This window comes from Mercenaria mercenaria, chromosome 8 (assembly GCF_021730395.1).
Source record: "Mercenaria mercenaria strain notata chromosome 8, MADL_Memer_1, whole genome shotgun sequence".
NCBI classification, from domain to species: Eukaryota; Metazoa; Mollusca; class Bivalvia; order Venerida; family Veneridae; genus Mercenaria; species Mercenaria mercenaria.
In genome coordinates this window covers 47345249-47360671 of record NC_069368.1, presented here as the reverse complement: position 1 = coordinate 47360671, position 15423 = coordinate 47345249, and the positions used below count along the sequence as shown (strand labels likewise).

At 34.7% G+C, this 15423-nt stretch overlaps 1 protein-coding gene across 4 annotated transcripts in view; it reads right to left on the bottom strand.

The window, feature by feature from the left end:
* Window positions 1-2672: 2672 nt before the first annotated feature.
* Window positions 2673-15423, bottom strand: part of LOC123566423 (uncharacterized) — a 145808-nt gene continuing 133057 nt past the window's right edge. For all 4 annotated transcript variants that reach the window (XM_053549901.1, XM_053549902.1, XM_053549904.1 and 1 more), the window contains 4 exons: window positions 11500-11712; window positions 11076-11195; window positions 10300-10440; window positions 2673-9490 (listed from right to left, as the gene is read on the bottom strand). In XM_053549901.1, the coding sequence (XP_053405876.1) occupies window positions 9419-9490; window positions 10300-10440; window positions 11076-11195; window positions 11500-11712 (546 nt within the window). In that variant the 3' untranslated portion in view covers window positions 2673-9418. The remainder of the gene's footprint in view (window positions 9491-10299; window positions 10441-11075; window positions 11196-11499; window positions 11713-15423) is intronic.

The window sequence follows — 15423 nt, the reverse complement described above, 5'->3', positions numbered from 1 at the left end:
GGTCATTCAAATAGCAGTCTGTATATAAAGGGTTTATCACAAATTAACGGGAGGCCTTAATGAGGGGATTTATAATGTTCTTTTCTTCATGCACGTCAACAATGAACATTTATGTGGAGTGAACTGGATCAACTTCAGACGCCGATGTTTGAAGTGAAAATTAAAAATAGGTCATATAACCTGAGAATCATGGGTAATAAGCTGTATTTCTTGTTCCTCAGACTTGTGAGACAAAGACGACCTTGGTTCTTTCACACTGACAAGATCACATTGATACATAGCCTCTGTTCTTTTTCTCTCATTGTATATCACATGGAAAATATGGCCTTCCCAGCATCCGTCACACTTCATTTCTAATCGATAACTGGAGAACTATATGACCTAGAACCTTCAAACTTCATAGGGTGGCAGGGCTTATCGAGTAGATGACCACTATTTGATTTTAGGGTCACTCTGTTAAATGTCAAGGTTTACAGGGGCCTGAACATGGAAAACCAATTCCGATCAATTACTGGAGAACCACTTTACCCACAATGTTGAAACTTCAAAGGATGATTGGTCCTGCAGAGTAGATGACTCCTATTGATTTTTGGGTCACTGTTAAATGTCAAGGTCATAGGGTCCTGAACGTGGAAAACCATTTCCGATCAATTACTGGAGAACCACTTGACCCATAATGTTGAAACTTCGTAGGATGATTGGTCGCGCAGAGTAGATGACTCCTATTGATTTTAGGGTCACTCTGTTTAATGTCAAGATCACAGGGGCCTGAACATGGAAAACCATTTCCGATCAATTACTGGAGAACCACTTGACCCACAATGTTGAAACTTCATAGGATGATTGGTCGCGCAGAGTAGATGACTCCTATTGATTTTGTGGTCACTCTGTTAAATGTCAAGGTCACAGGGGCTTGAACATGGAAAACCATTGCCAGTCAATTACTGGAGAACCACTTGACCCAGAATGTTGAACTTCATAGGATGATTTGACATGCAAAGTAGATGACCCCAATTGATTATATGGTCATTCTATTAAAGGTCAAGGTCACAGAGGACAACATGGAAATCCATTTCCGGCCAGTATCTTGAGAACCATTTGACCTATAACCTTCAAACTTCAGAAGTTGATAGGACTTACAGAGTAGATGACCCTTATTGTTTCCGGGGTCACTCCATCAAAGGTCAAGGTCACAGGGGCCTGAACATGGAAAGCTATTTCTGATCAATAACTTGAGAACCACTTGACTCAAAATGTTGTAACTTCATAGGACAATTGGTCCTGCAGAGTAGATGACCCCTAATGATTTTGGGGTCACTGTTAAAGGTCAAGGTCACAAGGAAAATGGAAACATGGAATTGAAAACCATTTCAGATCATTAACTCGAGAACCACTTGACCCAGAATATTGAAACTTCAATGGATGATTGGACATGCAGAGTAGATGATCCGTATTGATTTTGGGGTCACTTATTTAAAGGTCAAGGTCACAGCAGACAGAGCATGGAAATCCATTTCCGGTCAATATCTTGAGAACCATTTGACCTAGAACCTTCAAACTTCATAGGGTGATAGAACCATAATTGTTTTTGTGGTCTCTCCTTCAGAAGTCCAGGTAAACAGGGGTCATCTGTCCATCACACTTCATTTTCAATCAATAACTGGAGAACCATTTGACCTACAGCCTTCAAACTTCATAGGGTGATAGGGCTCACAGAGATGACTTCTTTTATTTTTGTGATCAATGGTTAAGGTCACAGGGGCCTGAACACAGAAAACCGTTTCTGATCAGTACGGTTTCTGGTCAATAACTTGAGAACCATTTCACCCAGAACCTTCCAACTTCATAGCTGATAGGACTTAAAGAGTAGATGACCCTCATCATTTTTGGGGTCACTTGACCTAAGGTCAAGGTCACAGGGGTCTGAACATAGAAAACCCTTTCCAGTCAATAACTTGAGAACTACTTGACCCAGAATGTTGAAACTTAACAGGATGACAGGACATGCAGAGTAGACGACCCCTACTGATTTTGGGGCCACTTGATCAAAGGTCAAGGTCACAGGGGCCTGAACATGGAAAACTGTTTCCAATTCATAACTGGAGAACCACTAGGCCCAAAATGTTGAAACTTAGTGGGATGATTGGACATGCCAAGTAGATGCAGTCAACCATCAGTGTCTCTTTGACTTTGCTCCTGTCCCCTATTGCCTTCTTGCCTATACGACTATGCCTTTGGGGGGTGGGGTGGGCGGGGGTGAGAGACATGCTCTTTTTCTTCAAAAGCATCTTCTAGTTTGACCTCAGATTTCCCAATATTGAACTAGCAAACATTCTGACCAAGTTTTAGTATTAGAATCTTATGGCTTAACTAAATGGCTTAACTAAAATTTAAGATGCTTCTGATAAAGTTCGGAGAACATCCATTTAGCAGTTAATTGGAAATGATTTCATATTTTAGCAGGTTTTGTGACAAGGCAGATTTAAGCTAGAAAAAACAAGGGGCAAATGGTAATAATGGACTTCAAATTTTAAAAAAATAACACTGTTATATAATGGCTGTGTATGTTGGGTTGAAATCTCCTGATAAATGAACAAACTATAGTATCTAAGTAAATAAATCTTTACAATACAAGAAGGTAATACTAGGTTTGAAAGCAAAAACAAAACAAGTTAATTTCCTTCTTTTTATTTCACAGGAAATGAAAGACATTTAAAGCAGAGTGTAAACAATATGTCATAATTTATGTTAGCAGTTCCTTATACACAGATGCAGATCCACACATTTGGCATATACAGAAGGACAAACACTACATGACTGCACTATTGCTCATCAACAGAATGTGGAATGATTTATTATTGTCATTTCTTCCCAATTTGTAACGGAAAAAATGTTTTCATAAAATCTGTAACATTTATTAAACAGTTCTTCAAATATGCAAGTATATAATACATTCAAATATGATCATCATGTAAAAATGCGCAAGTGGGTTGTACCAAGTTATGAACTTTTTAAAGGGGCACATCTCCAGAGTAAAAATGTGCAAGTGGGTTGTACTGTGTTATGAACTTTTTAAAGGGGCATAGCTGCAGAGAAAAATATAATTGACAAAAAAAAAAAAAATTTGTATAAATCTGGTCATGACCTTTTTAATAAATACCACATATCCATAATATTATGAATTATACTTGTTTCATAGAGTTTGTGATTCATTGCAAGCTGAGCATCACAAGGAAGGAACATTTTATCTCTATAAAATTTGGTACAGAGAAACATTCATAGAACAAACATGAAGTACATGTACTTTTTAATTCCACATACTCGGAACTTCCCAGTATGATCATTGATAAAAATGATTCAATGAGCACAACAAAAACATGTATACAGGCGTGTAGCTTTGCAAAAATTGTGTAGGCACCTATATTCTAGGTGGGTTCTGTGGTATGCCTCCTTGGGGGAAAAAAACTGAAAAAATTAAAAGCAAGTCATTTTATGTTTTCTGCAATTCCTTGAAATCATTGGATCATTTGATAAATCATTTTATATACAAGTTGCTGGGCATATACCAATGACAGCACCCCCTAACTGCTGTAATATTAACAGTAACATAAATGGAGCTATTTCTTAGCTTGGACTCCTATTATTTTGCCCAATGATGTTTTAAGCTTATACCTCCAGCCCCCACCCCACTTTACCCTTCGGTTTTAATGCATTTTTATATTTTTTGAGAAAAAAGTATAGGCACATGTTTACAGTGCCTAAAGGAAGCTACGCCACTGGTATCAATTTTACATGTAACATACAATACTGTTAAATAAGCACGTGTGAGAAGGGGCATAATCCTGGTACCGTCCACTATCATTACAGATTAATGAAAATACATAAAGAGGCATAATAAATATGCAAATGTATCATTCCTTCTGAATGTTATAAATCATATCTTTTAAGTTGCGGAAACCATTAAGGGTGGTGTTTAGGGACGAGATGGATATACTTGCATACTTGTATTAATTCCGTATAGGGGACGATGCCATGATTATGCCGAGCCAGGCATTTTAGCATCTGGCACAAAATTCAACAATATCATTTAAGCACATTTAATGTAACACAAGTACACATGTAAACACTTTCTCTGCTGAGGTAATGTCAAAACAACCTGCAAAGACAAGGAGATACAAAGAACTACTGCCAGTGTGAAGATTCCTTGACTTCCTACACCAGCTCCTGAAGACAGCATTTGACAATGAAATACTTCTTCCCCCAATGCATTCTAGGCAATTTTAGTACTTTAATCTATACCGACATTCTGCCACATTTTTAAAAGGACCCAAAATAGTATGCTTTTCACAGGAAAATGCTATCAGGTCATACTGTTATTTACACTGTATAAACACATTAAAATCTCACTGAAGCAGTCAGTATTCTCACATAGAGTATGTAGATCAATTATGTTCTACCCAGCTTTAAAATGCTGGAAGGCCTGTGAAGTCTTAACATCTAAGCATCTTAATTTTGAAGAACAACAGCCAGTAAATTGGAAGCTACACTTAAGTGCTACTGATACAGACTAATATATTGACTGAGAAACCCAATCTCCTGCCTGCTGGAAATAGAGCAGCTCTTTATAGAAAACTTCATTCCTAGCATTCTTATGTTTCCTCTAAGCCTGAATAAGTACTGTTTAATATTTAAGCTTATTTAGAGATAGAGGGCAACAGAATTTGTTTAAAAACATTTTCTGATTTTTTTACCCTGCCTCTCCTTTCACGAGACCTAACAAAATCTGATCAATTCTAAGCAAACAAGGAAAAATCCCCTACTTTTTGTACAAGTGAGAAATTTGCTAAATCTGGTCTATAATTTTTTAAGAAACATTTTATATTTCTTAACAATGACTGAACAAGTGTATTATGTGAGAAAAGTGTACAGCCTCAACTTACTGTGTTGATCATTTTATAAGCATATTTATACTGAAGGTATATATGGAGTGAATATACATAGATCATCCTAATGGAAAGTTTATATCTGTTACATGAACTTACATCATACCTGATATATCCTCTAGATAACGTACAGTTACAAGATGCATACATTTATACACATAACCACAAAATAAATATTGCTTATATATACATTTAATGTGTAAAGCCTGAATTTTTAAAATTATGCCTTTCACATATATCTTCTAGCACATATACATGGGGTAACAATCAATAATATTAACAGTACAAAATTACACTGTGGAAGCGGTGTTTACCACATTAATAATTTCTTCTTTTTGTACTCAGAATTACAACCTTTATATTCTAGAGAAATTACAAATGAAGTTTAAAACTAGCAGCATATTAACGGCTCCTACAAGTTTCTGATATTTCTATTGTTTAAAGATGTCACATGCAGAGCCAGTATTATATGTTGTGTTAATAAGTGTCTAGTATTGTTGATAATGCCCTGTAAGCAAATGCTGAAGAGCTATATCTGTTTACATCATACAGATGCAGAATAGCTCTCACTATTCTTCAATCAGCCGAACTAAAATCTTGATAAACCTTGTTGTTAAAATGCTTCAAATGAGTCCTGAAAACTATCCCTTACTTTTCATTGCTCGACTTTTCTAAGTAAATATTTCTGTACTTTTAGCTTTAAATGATGAGAGTTAAATGTGCAACATTTTTTTCCCTATCACTCATGCTAACCTCAAGTAAAACTTCAGAGACATTTAAGGTGTTGCATTAATACATAGAAGTACCCAAGTTAATTTGTTAAATAATTTCAAAACAAATAAGCATATACATATGAAGCTATTATGAAAAACTGATTTCTTTTTAAAACAATACTGCAGTACAAAATAACAGATAGGTCAGAGAGTTATGCAGTTGATTACTAACAAATGTTTTGTTAAACAATCAAGAAAATTAATAAATGACATCCTATTGTTTTAGACTTTACTATATTACTCTCCAAAACAGGAACAGGAACAGTCACTAACCTCTCAAGCACAAACTACATTCGTATATTCCAGAACAAATAATCATCATAAATCATACATGTATATGGTAATATATTAGCGTTAGCATGAATATCATACTTCCATCTATTTTAAATGCTCATAAAAATTAAAGGAACATTCTCATATATATTAATTACATTACATACTCCTGTAAACCACATCACATATAACACAGAACACAAGTGATATATTAACTTCGCAAATTTACTAGACTTAAAAGAGTAAAAGCAGAATTGTGACAGAGACTTCTGTTAATCATGCAAGAATCCCAAAGATTTTACGTCAGTAATGATTTAAATATTCTGACATTTTTCATGAAAACATCAACTTGAACTTGGCTCAATCAAACAGAGTCTGCAATTTTCACTCTTTGCCTTGTTCTTGGTGCTTCCGAGGGATCTACTTTTTAGGTTTTATTTTCATATGAAACTTAATCTCATAATTCTGCTTTAACCACTTCAGTCAAAATTAACAGACATTCTCTTTCGTATTGCACATGGTAAATATGGGAACACACAACAAAACTCATACAGAAATATACAACGAAAAATGTTCCCAGAACATTAAAACATTCACCCTGCTAAATTTCTATAACGAACTTGTCCATCTTTCAGTTTGGACAGTATCATTGACTGTTAAAAGGGGTGCTTACCAAAAAGATACCAACAGAATGGCGGACAGTGCAGTTCATGATCAGACTGCAGCACGGATGTGCAGGCTGATCATAATCTACACTGGTCGCAAAGGCAGAATCAATCGTGCCATCATGAAGAGGGTTAAAACATTCACCCTGGCATATACAAGAATGCTAAATTAATGGAACTTCTCCTGATTATTGAATACCCAAAAGGAGATATGAGACATGGATGGATACATATAAATAATTATTATTTACCATATTATGGTTATTTGTTTTTTTTTACGAAAAGATCTAGAATTACATTTTCAGTAATATTTGAGTAAATTGTTTTAGATACATAGCTACAGTACATCTAATAAAAGTTAATATCTTGGCATGAAACTTTATGTTCTGCACTATCAAACAAACCTGTTATTTACACGGAGGATTATATACTCAGAGGAAGTCTGACACATCAAATGACTGATTACATATTTCCTTTACAACATCACAATCAATCTATACATTTATTCAGCTCAGTTCACTCCAAAAACATCTCAAATAAATTGTAAATTTTACAATCAAATAACTTATTAAGTCAATCAAAATTCATTTTCAGTAAGTTTAGCACATACCTGTACAGATTAGCATTTTATCTACCCATACAAAAAAATGGATAATTCCTTAAGCACACCCACTTTTCAAAGTGAAAAAATCACAGATTAAGCTCAAATAAAAATTTGATTCCAAAGTATCCTAAATATTTACATTAGGTAAAATGACTAGATAGTTCAACCTGACTTTCATATTTCTTGTTTAAGGACGTATTTCATGAAATACATATTCTCACTTAAACGCCCAGAAAATCTTTTCTTGTCTATAATACTTTTTGTTACAATAGACTGTGACAACAGGTCACAGAAAGGACACAATAATATGCAAAAAAATATGTGTAATAAAGGAATTAGCACAAAAATTATGCTTTTTTATACAACACAACTATAATGTCAATGTAGTATGACATATTTCCCCTTGTAAATGCTTGAGAATATATATATATATATGTATTTTTTATAGAAAAATGCACCTAAACAAAAATCTTAACCAATTTCAATGCCGACAATCAAGTGAGGACTTCTTTTTTTTCAAAATTAAGATGCTCTAAAAATGACCTAAAATCTTTGTCCTCTAAGAATGACCTTGACCTCTGAAATAGATATCAGGGTCTTGGATTTTTACAATGAATTAGGTATAATTCATATGTGTATGCCCTGCTCCTCAATGAAACAATACCTGTTTTTTTTTGAAAATCTTTTTCAACAATCCCTATCAATCAAAGTATCAATAAATTAAATGACATTAGAAGTGCTCTGATCATGTTACAAAATAAGATATGACATTATGTGGCACTCATCCATCAAACAAACCCGATCCTATAGTTTGCTGTTTTTATTTTGGAATGTAGATTAATGCTAAATTAACTACAGTATTTCTCATTCTACAAAACATTAAAATATCCACTATTCACTTTAAGCATCAAGCAATCAATTATATATATAACATACAATCAGTCATAAATGTCCTTGAGATTTATGATAAATATAACATTTCCTTATTTTTTTTTTTGTAAAGAAGTTAGCCATGTAAGCTCAGTATTTTCTGTACGGACATCTTACATACACTGATTATCACTGGCATATAAACAGAATGAAATCATTGGCAGTGTGTATGACTAGAGCTGTTTAGTTTTACTTGTCAGACTAAATTTTACTTAACTTTATCATTGTAAGTTAAGACCTTGTCAACATTGTATCTTTCTGCTTCTTATCCTCAACACTGATCTCATGTACAAAATTCAGTCAAGGACAGGTGCCTCTCCTAAATTTCAAGAGACATTCATAACTAGGTCCAATCAAATTTCAACCTATTGCTCTGAACATCATGTGACAGTGTTTAGACGAAGGGAAATATCATGTCCCAGGTCTTAAACCATATTACAACTCATTATAAATGTGGATATCTGAGTGAACGCTTCATTCACTGAAAACAAAAAAACAAAATTTCAAACAGATGATACATAACAAAATCCATTAACTTTCTCTATAACAAACATAATCACTCAAGTCTGCTGCTTTTTCTGAACAGCCGGTGACATGAGACAGTCTTCTGTACTCCATTCTTCACAATCAACTTCTTGTATCACTAGGCTATTGTTTGAATAAACAAAGCTACCTTGTATGAAACTTCACAGGGTGTCATGTCAACAGAAAAATACTGCATTCCCTATAGTAGGAAGCTCTCCCATCAGGGAAAACTTACGGAATGCCTCAATTATAATGTAGAACTCACAGCATGTCCTTTAACAGAGAATACACACACCATGGAAGCATCATAAAATGCTACAATATGAGCTCCAACACAAAAGGCAAACTGAATATTCCATTGAGGGAAATTTACTTAATGTCACATCAAGAGAAGGACACTGAATGTCCCATCAATGATCAAGGGAATTGTACTGAATGTCACAGCAATGATCCAGGGAATTGAACTGAATGTCACATCACATCAACTGAAGAACATTCCGTCCCATGAAGGCGGCTTACAGAAATTTTCTCTCATGGAATTCTCAAAAATGTCGTATTATAGGATCTTTGAACAATGTCCTAATATGGATTTCTGCTGTATAATGTATTGGTGAGTTCTCATTGAGGAAGGCAATGATGTATTTAGCGTGTTAGGTGAGCTCAGACTTCATGATACACTGGACTATATCTACACAGTTATTACTACTATAAATAGTGTGGTGTTTCCTGTCCTGTGAGCAGCCGGAATATTGATGTTGGCATTGTTTTCATGTGTATCTGAAAAAAAAAAATTGAAACATTTTGTATAATTTTAGGCAACACATAAGACTACTGACAGGCAAGGCAATATTTAAGAAAAGAAATGGCTATGCAGTTACCATCTGGATATAAAATACATTTGGTTGTTAGTGTGAAGACTAATGGCCTTCTTGTATACTGTGTTAGAAAAGCAAATGCTTTAATGTCATATCACAACACATGCTTTGCATGGGTAACTTTGGAAAAAACATTATTTATCACTTCTGGAAGGCGTCTGGCAGCCAGCTGTATATACATTGTAACTTCAACTGAAGAAACACATCTGGACTGTACATATGCATGATAGCCTAAAATAAGCTTTTGCAAATGTGAAGTTTACTTCCTATTTGCCAAATTAATGGCTTTTCCCAGATCAGTTGGATATACAGCCATATTGCCATCTATCCATGTAGCAAATTTCAAGAAATATTATCTTGCAATTTTCACGTTATCTCAGGATCCCACTAAGCCACATTTTTTTTTCTATTTATTGCCATTTTTTTGCCAAAGCAACCTAATAAAAGGACATACATATTCTCCAGATTACCATCTATCCATATACAAGTTTCATGTAAAAATATCTTGTTGTTTTTAAAATTACCACAGGATCCTACTTTGTGTTTAGATGGATGGGGGGCAAACCATAAGCCCATTTTGATGAAACAACAGTGGGGGACTATTTTATCAATTGTGTCCCTTTACAATGTTCTGCATGTAAAAATTAGTTATACGCAAGCACATAAGTTCAGTGAAATCTCAACTTCTATATTAAGTGGTTCAGAACTTACTTCTCCGACAGAGTTCGCCAGCAATGAGACAATTTTTTCATGTGGAACAGCTACTACACTTTGATTGTTGATCTCAATAATTCGATGTCCAACACGCACCCCACCACGTTCTGCTATACCTCCACGCAGTAAACTACATATCTGAAAAAAAAATCAAGGAAATGTGCAGGTAAAATGAGTGTAATTTGGTTAGAATGATAATTAGAAGAAAATTTGTTTGTTTCACTTGTGGCTGCACCACTCATGAAAATACTGCATTTGATGTTCACTCAGTGAAAAATATTTTGATCATGCACTGAAACAAACATATATCCTCTATTAAAGATAGCATACCATCATAATGCTGATTGTAGTTCCATCTGGATAATGGTCGACTTTCACTACCAAAATTCTGGTATTTGCATAGTGCCCAAAGTTGTAACATGTTTTTATTTTACTGACAAAATAGAACTCAAATATTGTGTTTATTATCACATTTTAGCAGAAATATATGAGCCGCGCCATGAGAAAACCAAAATAGTGGCTTTGCGACCAGCATGGATCCAGACCAGCCTGTGCATCTGTGCAGTCTGGTCAGGATCCATGCTGTTTGCTTACAGTTTCTCTAATTGCAATAGGCTTTGAAAGCGAACAGCATGGATCCTGACCAGACTGCGCGGATGCGCAGGCTTGTCTGGATCCATGCTGGTCGCAAAGCCACTATGTTGGTTTTCTCATGGCGCAGCTCATATTAACTAATATGTATCTTTTGGGCTTAATTTTTAATGACTACATACCACACCATTCTGAACACTGAAACCCAGCTGATATTTGACATCTGGCCTCTTTATTAACACTTCTACAACAGGCGGACATGGCACAACTGTTAATTTCACAACCGTTTGATGACGTGTACCCTGAAAATAATGAAATCTGATATGGTAAAACTGCTGAAAAAAATATATTATTCCTAAAACCATTTTCATTTATCACAGTCAGAGAGAGAGAATGATTGAAAATAATGTAAATGTACTGAAGTAAAAGATTTAAGAAATAGAATGTAGGTTGTATGTATATGAATCAAATCTTTCAGAAACTGCATTTCTGCATTTTTTTTAAACTTTAAATATCATTTGCTATATTGTATCTATTTCCATGACATTTGTCAAAATTACTTCAATATAGTGCCTTTCACTTTGGCAGTGCTCCATTACTTCTTACCTTTATATTAGTTTGACAACTGGACAGAGGCAAGCCAACCAGGCTTATGCCATTCACAGAAATAATCTGATCACCTATATTCAACTGACCACACCGGGCTGCAGGGCCTGTCGGGTTCATATTGGCCAAAACAACGGTGGGCACCATAGAACCCCACCCTGACTCCACGATAACCACACCCAGTTGTTCACCTTTCACCTTTGGTACAATAACCTGCAAGATAAATATCAAATTTAAACAGTAACTCCTGGCATGGCTGGTATTTCTGAAGGCAACAAAGGGAATTATGGATTTTTTTGCAGGGGAGATATTTTTTCCAGAGAAAAGATGTTTGGCACAGTGAGTGATAAAGAAAAATATCTCACTGATAATTTTCAGTATATTATCAGTTAGCATAAAAATTAATCCTGGCTTGTAACAAAAATATAAACTTTTAAACAATAAATCTGGCCCTTGCCAAAGAAATATCAAAGTTTTAACAACGAATACAGCCTATCTTGAACACCGCAAAAACAATGAGTTGTAAATTGATTGTGAAGCTATTGAAATGCCGGAAAGTAGAAAAACAATATCCTACCAAAAGAGAGACTTTAGACAGAAATCAATGGCTAAATGAAATGATCTATTTACAAGAACGTACAAACATATTAATCACTGAGGACGTGAATCAACTGAAAATAAGATCAGGCATGAAGGAAAATACTACATCTAAAATACATCTTTGCGAATAATTTCAGTTCTTAGTTTATACTAATTTGTTTTAGCTCGATTGTGATGAAAGCTTAAAGCTTATTGGAACCACTCTCTAGTCCGCTTCCTGGAAAAAACAGTACTGGTGTCATATGAGATGTCATGGTCATGATCCCAGTGGGGCTCGAACCCACGACCCCTGGATTGAGCAGCCGTCACCTTATCCACTAGACCATTGCTCCTTCAGCTCTTGGTTGATGAAGATAAAACAACAATTTTTTTTCGGTCTTAGGAAAATGTTTTTATAGTAACACTATTAAATAGTAATATACATATTTGCTGTGATACAGTTTTTACATTTTTTGTTTTGTATCAATAAATCACATCTAACCATAAAACCATATTTGAAGATCTTTTCCCCCTTATTTTGAACAAATAATAAAATACTGCCATTTGTTTCTTTAGTTATAAAAAGAAAAACATTCTGCCACTTTTCGTTTGTATGACATTCAGAACGCTTTATTTATATACAATAAGAAGTAAATTAACCCGTATCATGCTGGACACAATTGATTCTGCCTTGGCGACCAGTGTTGATCATGATAAGCCTGCACATCCGTGCAACCTGGTAATGATATGCACTGTTGGCCATTCAGTCAGTATCTTTTTGGTAAGCACCCCTTTTAACAGCTATTGGTATCATCCAAATTAAAAGATGGTCAAGTTCATTACAGTAATTTAGCAGGGTAAGGGTTAAACTGCTGATAAGAGAGACTAATGTAAAATTGCCAATTTACTAGAGTGCTGAAATTAACAAGCTAAGAGACAAAACTAGATGTTTCTGTTTAAAAATTATGTCCATAAAAGTGCCAGACTGCACCAACTTTCATCAGACTCTTTACTTTTTATATAAATTTATCAAGCCATCTAAAGGACATGAGTTGAAACATGAACTGTCTGCTGACAGCGCGCTCGACTATTCGAAGAATTGTTTTAAGTATGGTTGATGGTAAACAAGTGGCCAAAGTTTCAAAGCCATTATGAAAAACAGGTATGGCAAAATATGAACTGGTATAAAAAATTAAACTGATTTCCAAGTCCAAAAAGGGCCATAATTCAGCCAAAATAGTTGATAGAGTTATGTACTCTTGCCTACAGATGGAGATCATGATGATAAACAAGTGTTTAAAGTTTCAAAGACACAGGTCAAATAGTTTTGACAAAACGCTGACTTGTCCGAAAACTGAGCCAATTTCCAAGTCCAAAAAGGGCCATAATTCAGCCAAAATAGTTGACAGAGTTATGTATTCTTGCCTACAGATGGAAATCATGATGATAAGCAAGTGTTCAAAGTTTCAAAGCCACATTTCAAATAGTTTTGACAGAACGCTGACTTGTACGAAAACTGAGCCAATTTCCAAGTCCAAAAAGGGCTATAATACAGCCAAAATAGTTGACAGAGTTATGTACTCTTGCCTACATATGGAAATCATGATGACAAGCAAGTGTTCAAAGCTTCAAAGCCATATTTTAAATAGTTTTGACAAAACGTGGCCTTGTACAAAAACTAAACCAATTTCTAACTCCAAAAAGGGCCACAATTCAGCCAAAATAGTTGACAGAGTTATGTGCTCTTGCCTTTAGATGGAAATCATAACAATAAACAAGTGCTCAAAGTTTCAAAGCCACATGTCAAATAGTTTTGACAAAACATGGACTTGTACGAAAACTGAGCCAATTTCCAAGTCCAAAAAAGGGCCATAATTCAGCCAAAATAGTTGACAAGAGTTATGTACTCTTGCCTACAGATAGAGATTGTTATAATAAACAAGTGATAAAAAGATGATAAAAGTTTCAAAGCCATATGTCAAACAGTTTACACAAAATATGAACTGGTATGAAAAACTTAACCAAGATTTGTAAGTTAAAACGGGCCATAATTCAGCCAAAATTCTCGATGGAGTTACGCACTCTTGCCTAAAACTGGATAAGGTGATGGTACACAAGTGTTGAAAGTTTCAAAGCTTTATCTCAAAAGGTACAAAAACTTAACCAAGGTGTGACGCCGATGCCGTGGTGAGTAGGATAGCTCTACTTATTCTTTGAATAGTCCAGCTAAAAATGCTCCTACATGATAACAACCAGTTTGAAAATCTAACACTGCCATTGGGGAGATTTATTTAAAGAATAAACATACCTAATACAGGGAGTTAAATCTGTTTAAGAAATGCATGTTTTTTGTTTTTTTTTAATAAAATTTTGAAATTACTCCCCCACCTCCCACTCCAATACCGGTAATATATATTTTTTAGTTAAAGAAAACCTCTGTCACATGTCACACAACACTATTACACTATTCATATAATTCCTTAGTATTAAATTTATTTGTGTACTAAAACAACTCATTGGTTGGGAAACAAGGACAGCCAACCTGTGAAAATACAACATGTATCAAGCACTCACAGAACTAAAACATGCCAATGATCTGTTGTTAGTTTCGAACAAATCCAATACTTGGCCAAAATCTGATTATAACAACCTTTAAATTTCCGTAACTGAATTAGATTGATAACCTTGGGACACTGGACAAGAAAATTAATGCATTTCTTCTCAACTTTAACATCATAAATGCAATCTCTATTGACAGGTAGCAATAAAACATCATTTCTTGTCAGAAATTATATAAATATGCATAGGTATGGGTTCATAAATAAGTCTGGAACAATTTGGATCTGTAGACATTGTCTGAAATTGGCAGAAACCCCAATAACAATATCTAAACCTAGAAATACTTTATATTGTGTGAGGTAGTTCTTACTCAGTTATATGAGTGTATGTAAAGGTTTAGCTTTTTTTTTTTCAACAACTTTTGTCATATAAATGATGGTGTATACTTGTTGTAGTGGGCACAATACCAAAGTTTATATATTCTGAAAATGTTTTATGAAGTTAAGGAAGAAAATGTGACCTGTAGAGTGTTAACAAGGCTTTCCTACCATATTGATCTAACAACCTACCGGGTAGTTCTAGATCCCAGATAAACATATAATAAACTCATCTGTGATTTTAATGAGGATAACATTCTGACCAAGTTTCATTAAGGCTGGGCCAAAGTTGCGACCTACTGAGTGTTAATAGTCAAAATTGTTGACACAGGGCAGTCACAATAGCTCACATCAAGCACTTTGTCCTTAGATGAGCTAAAAGAATGTGTTAACTAACCATACATAAAAT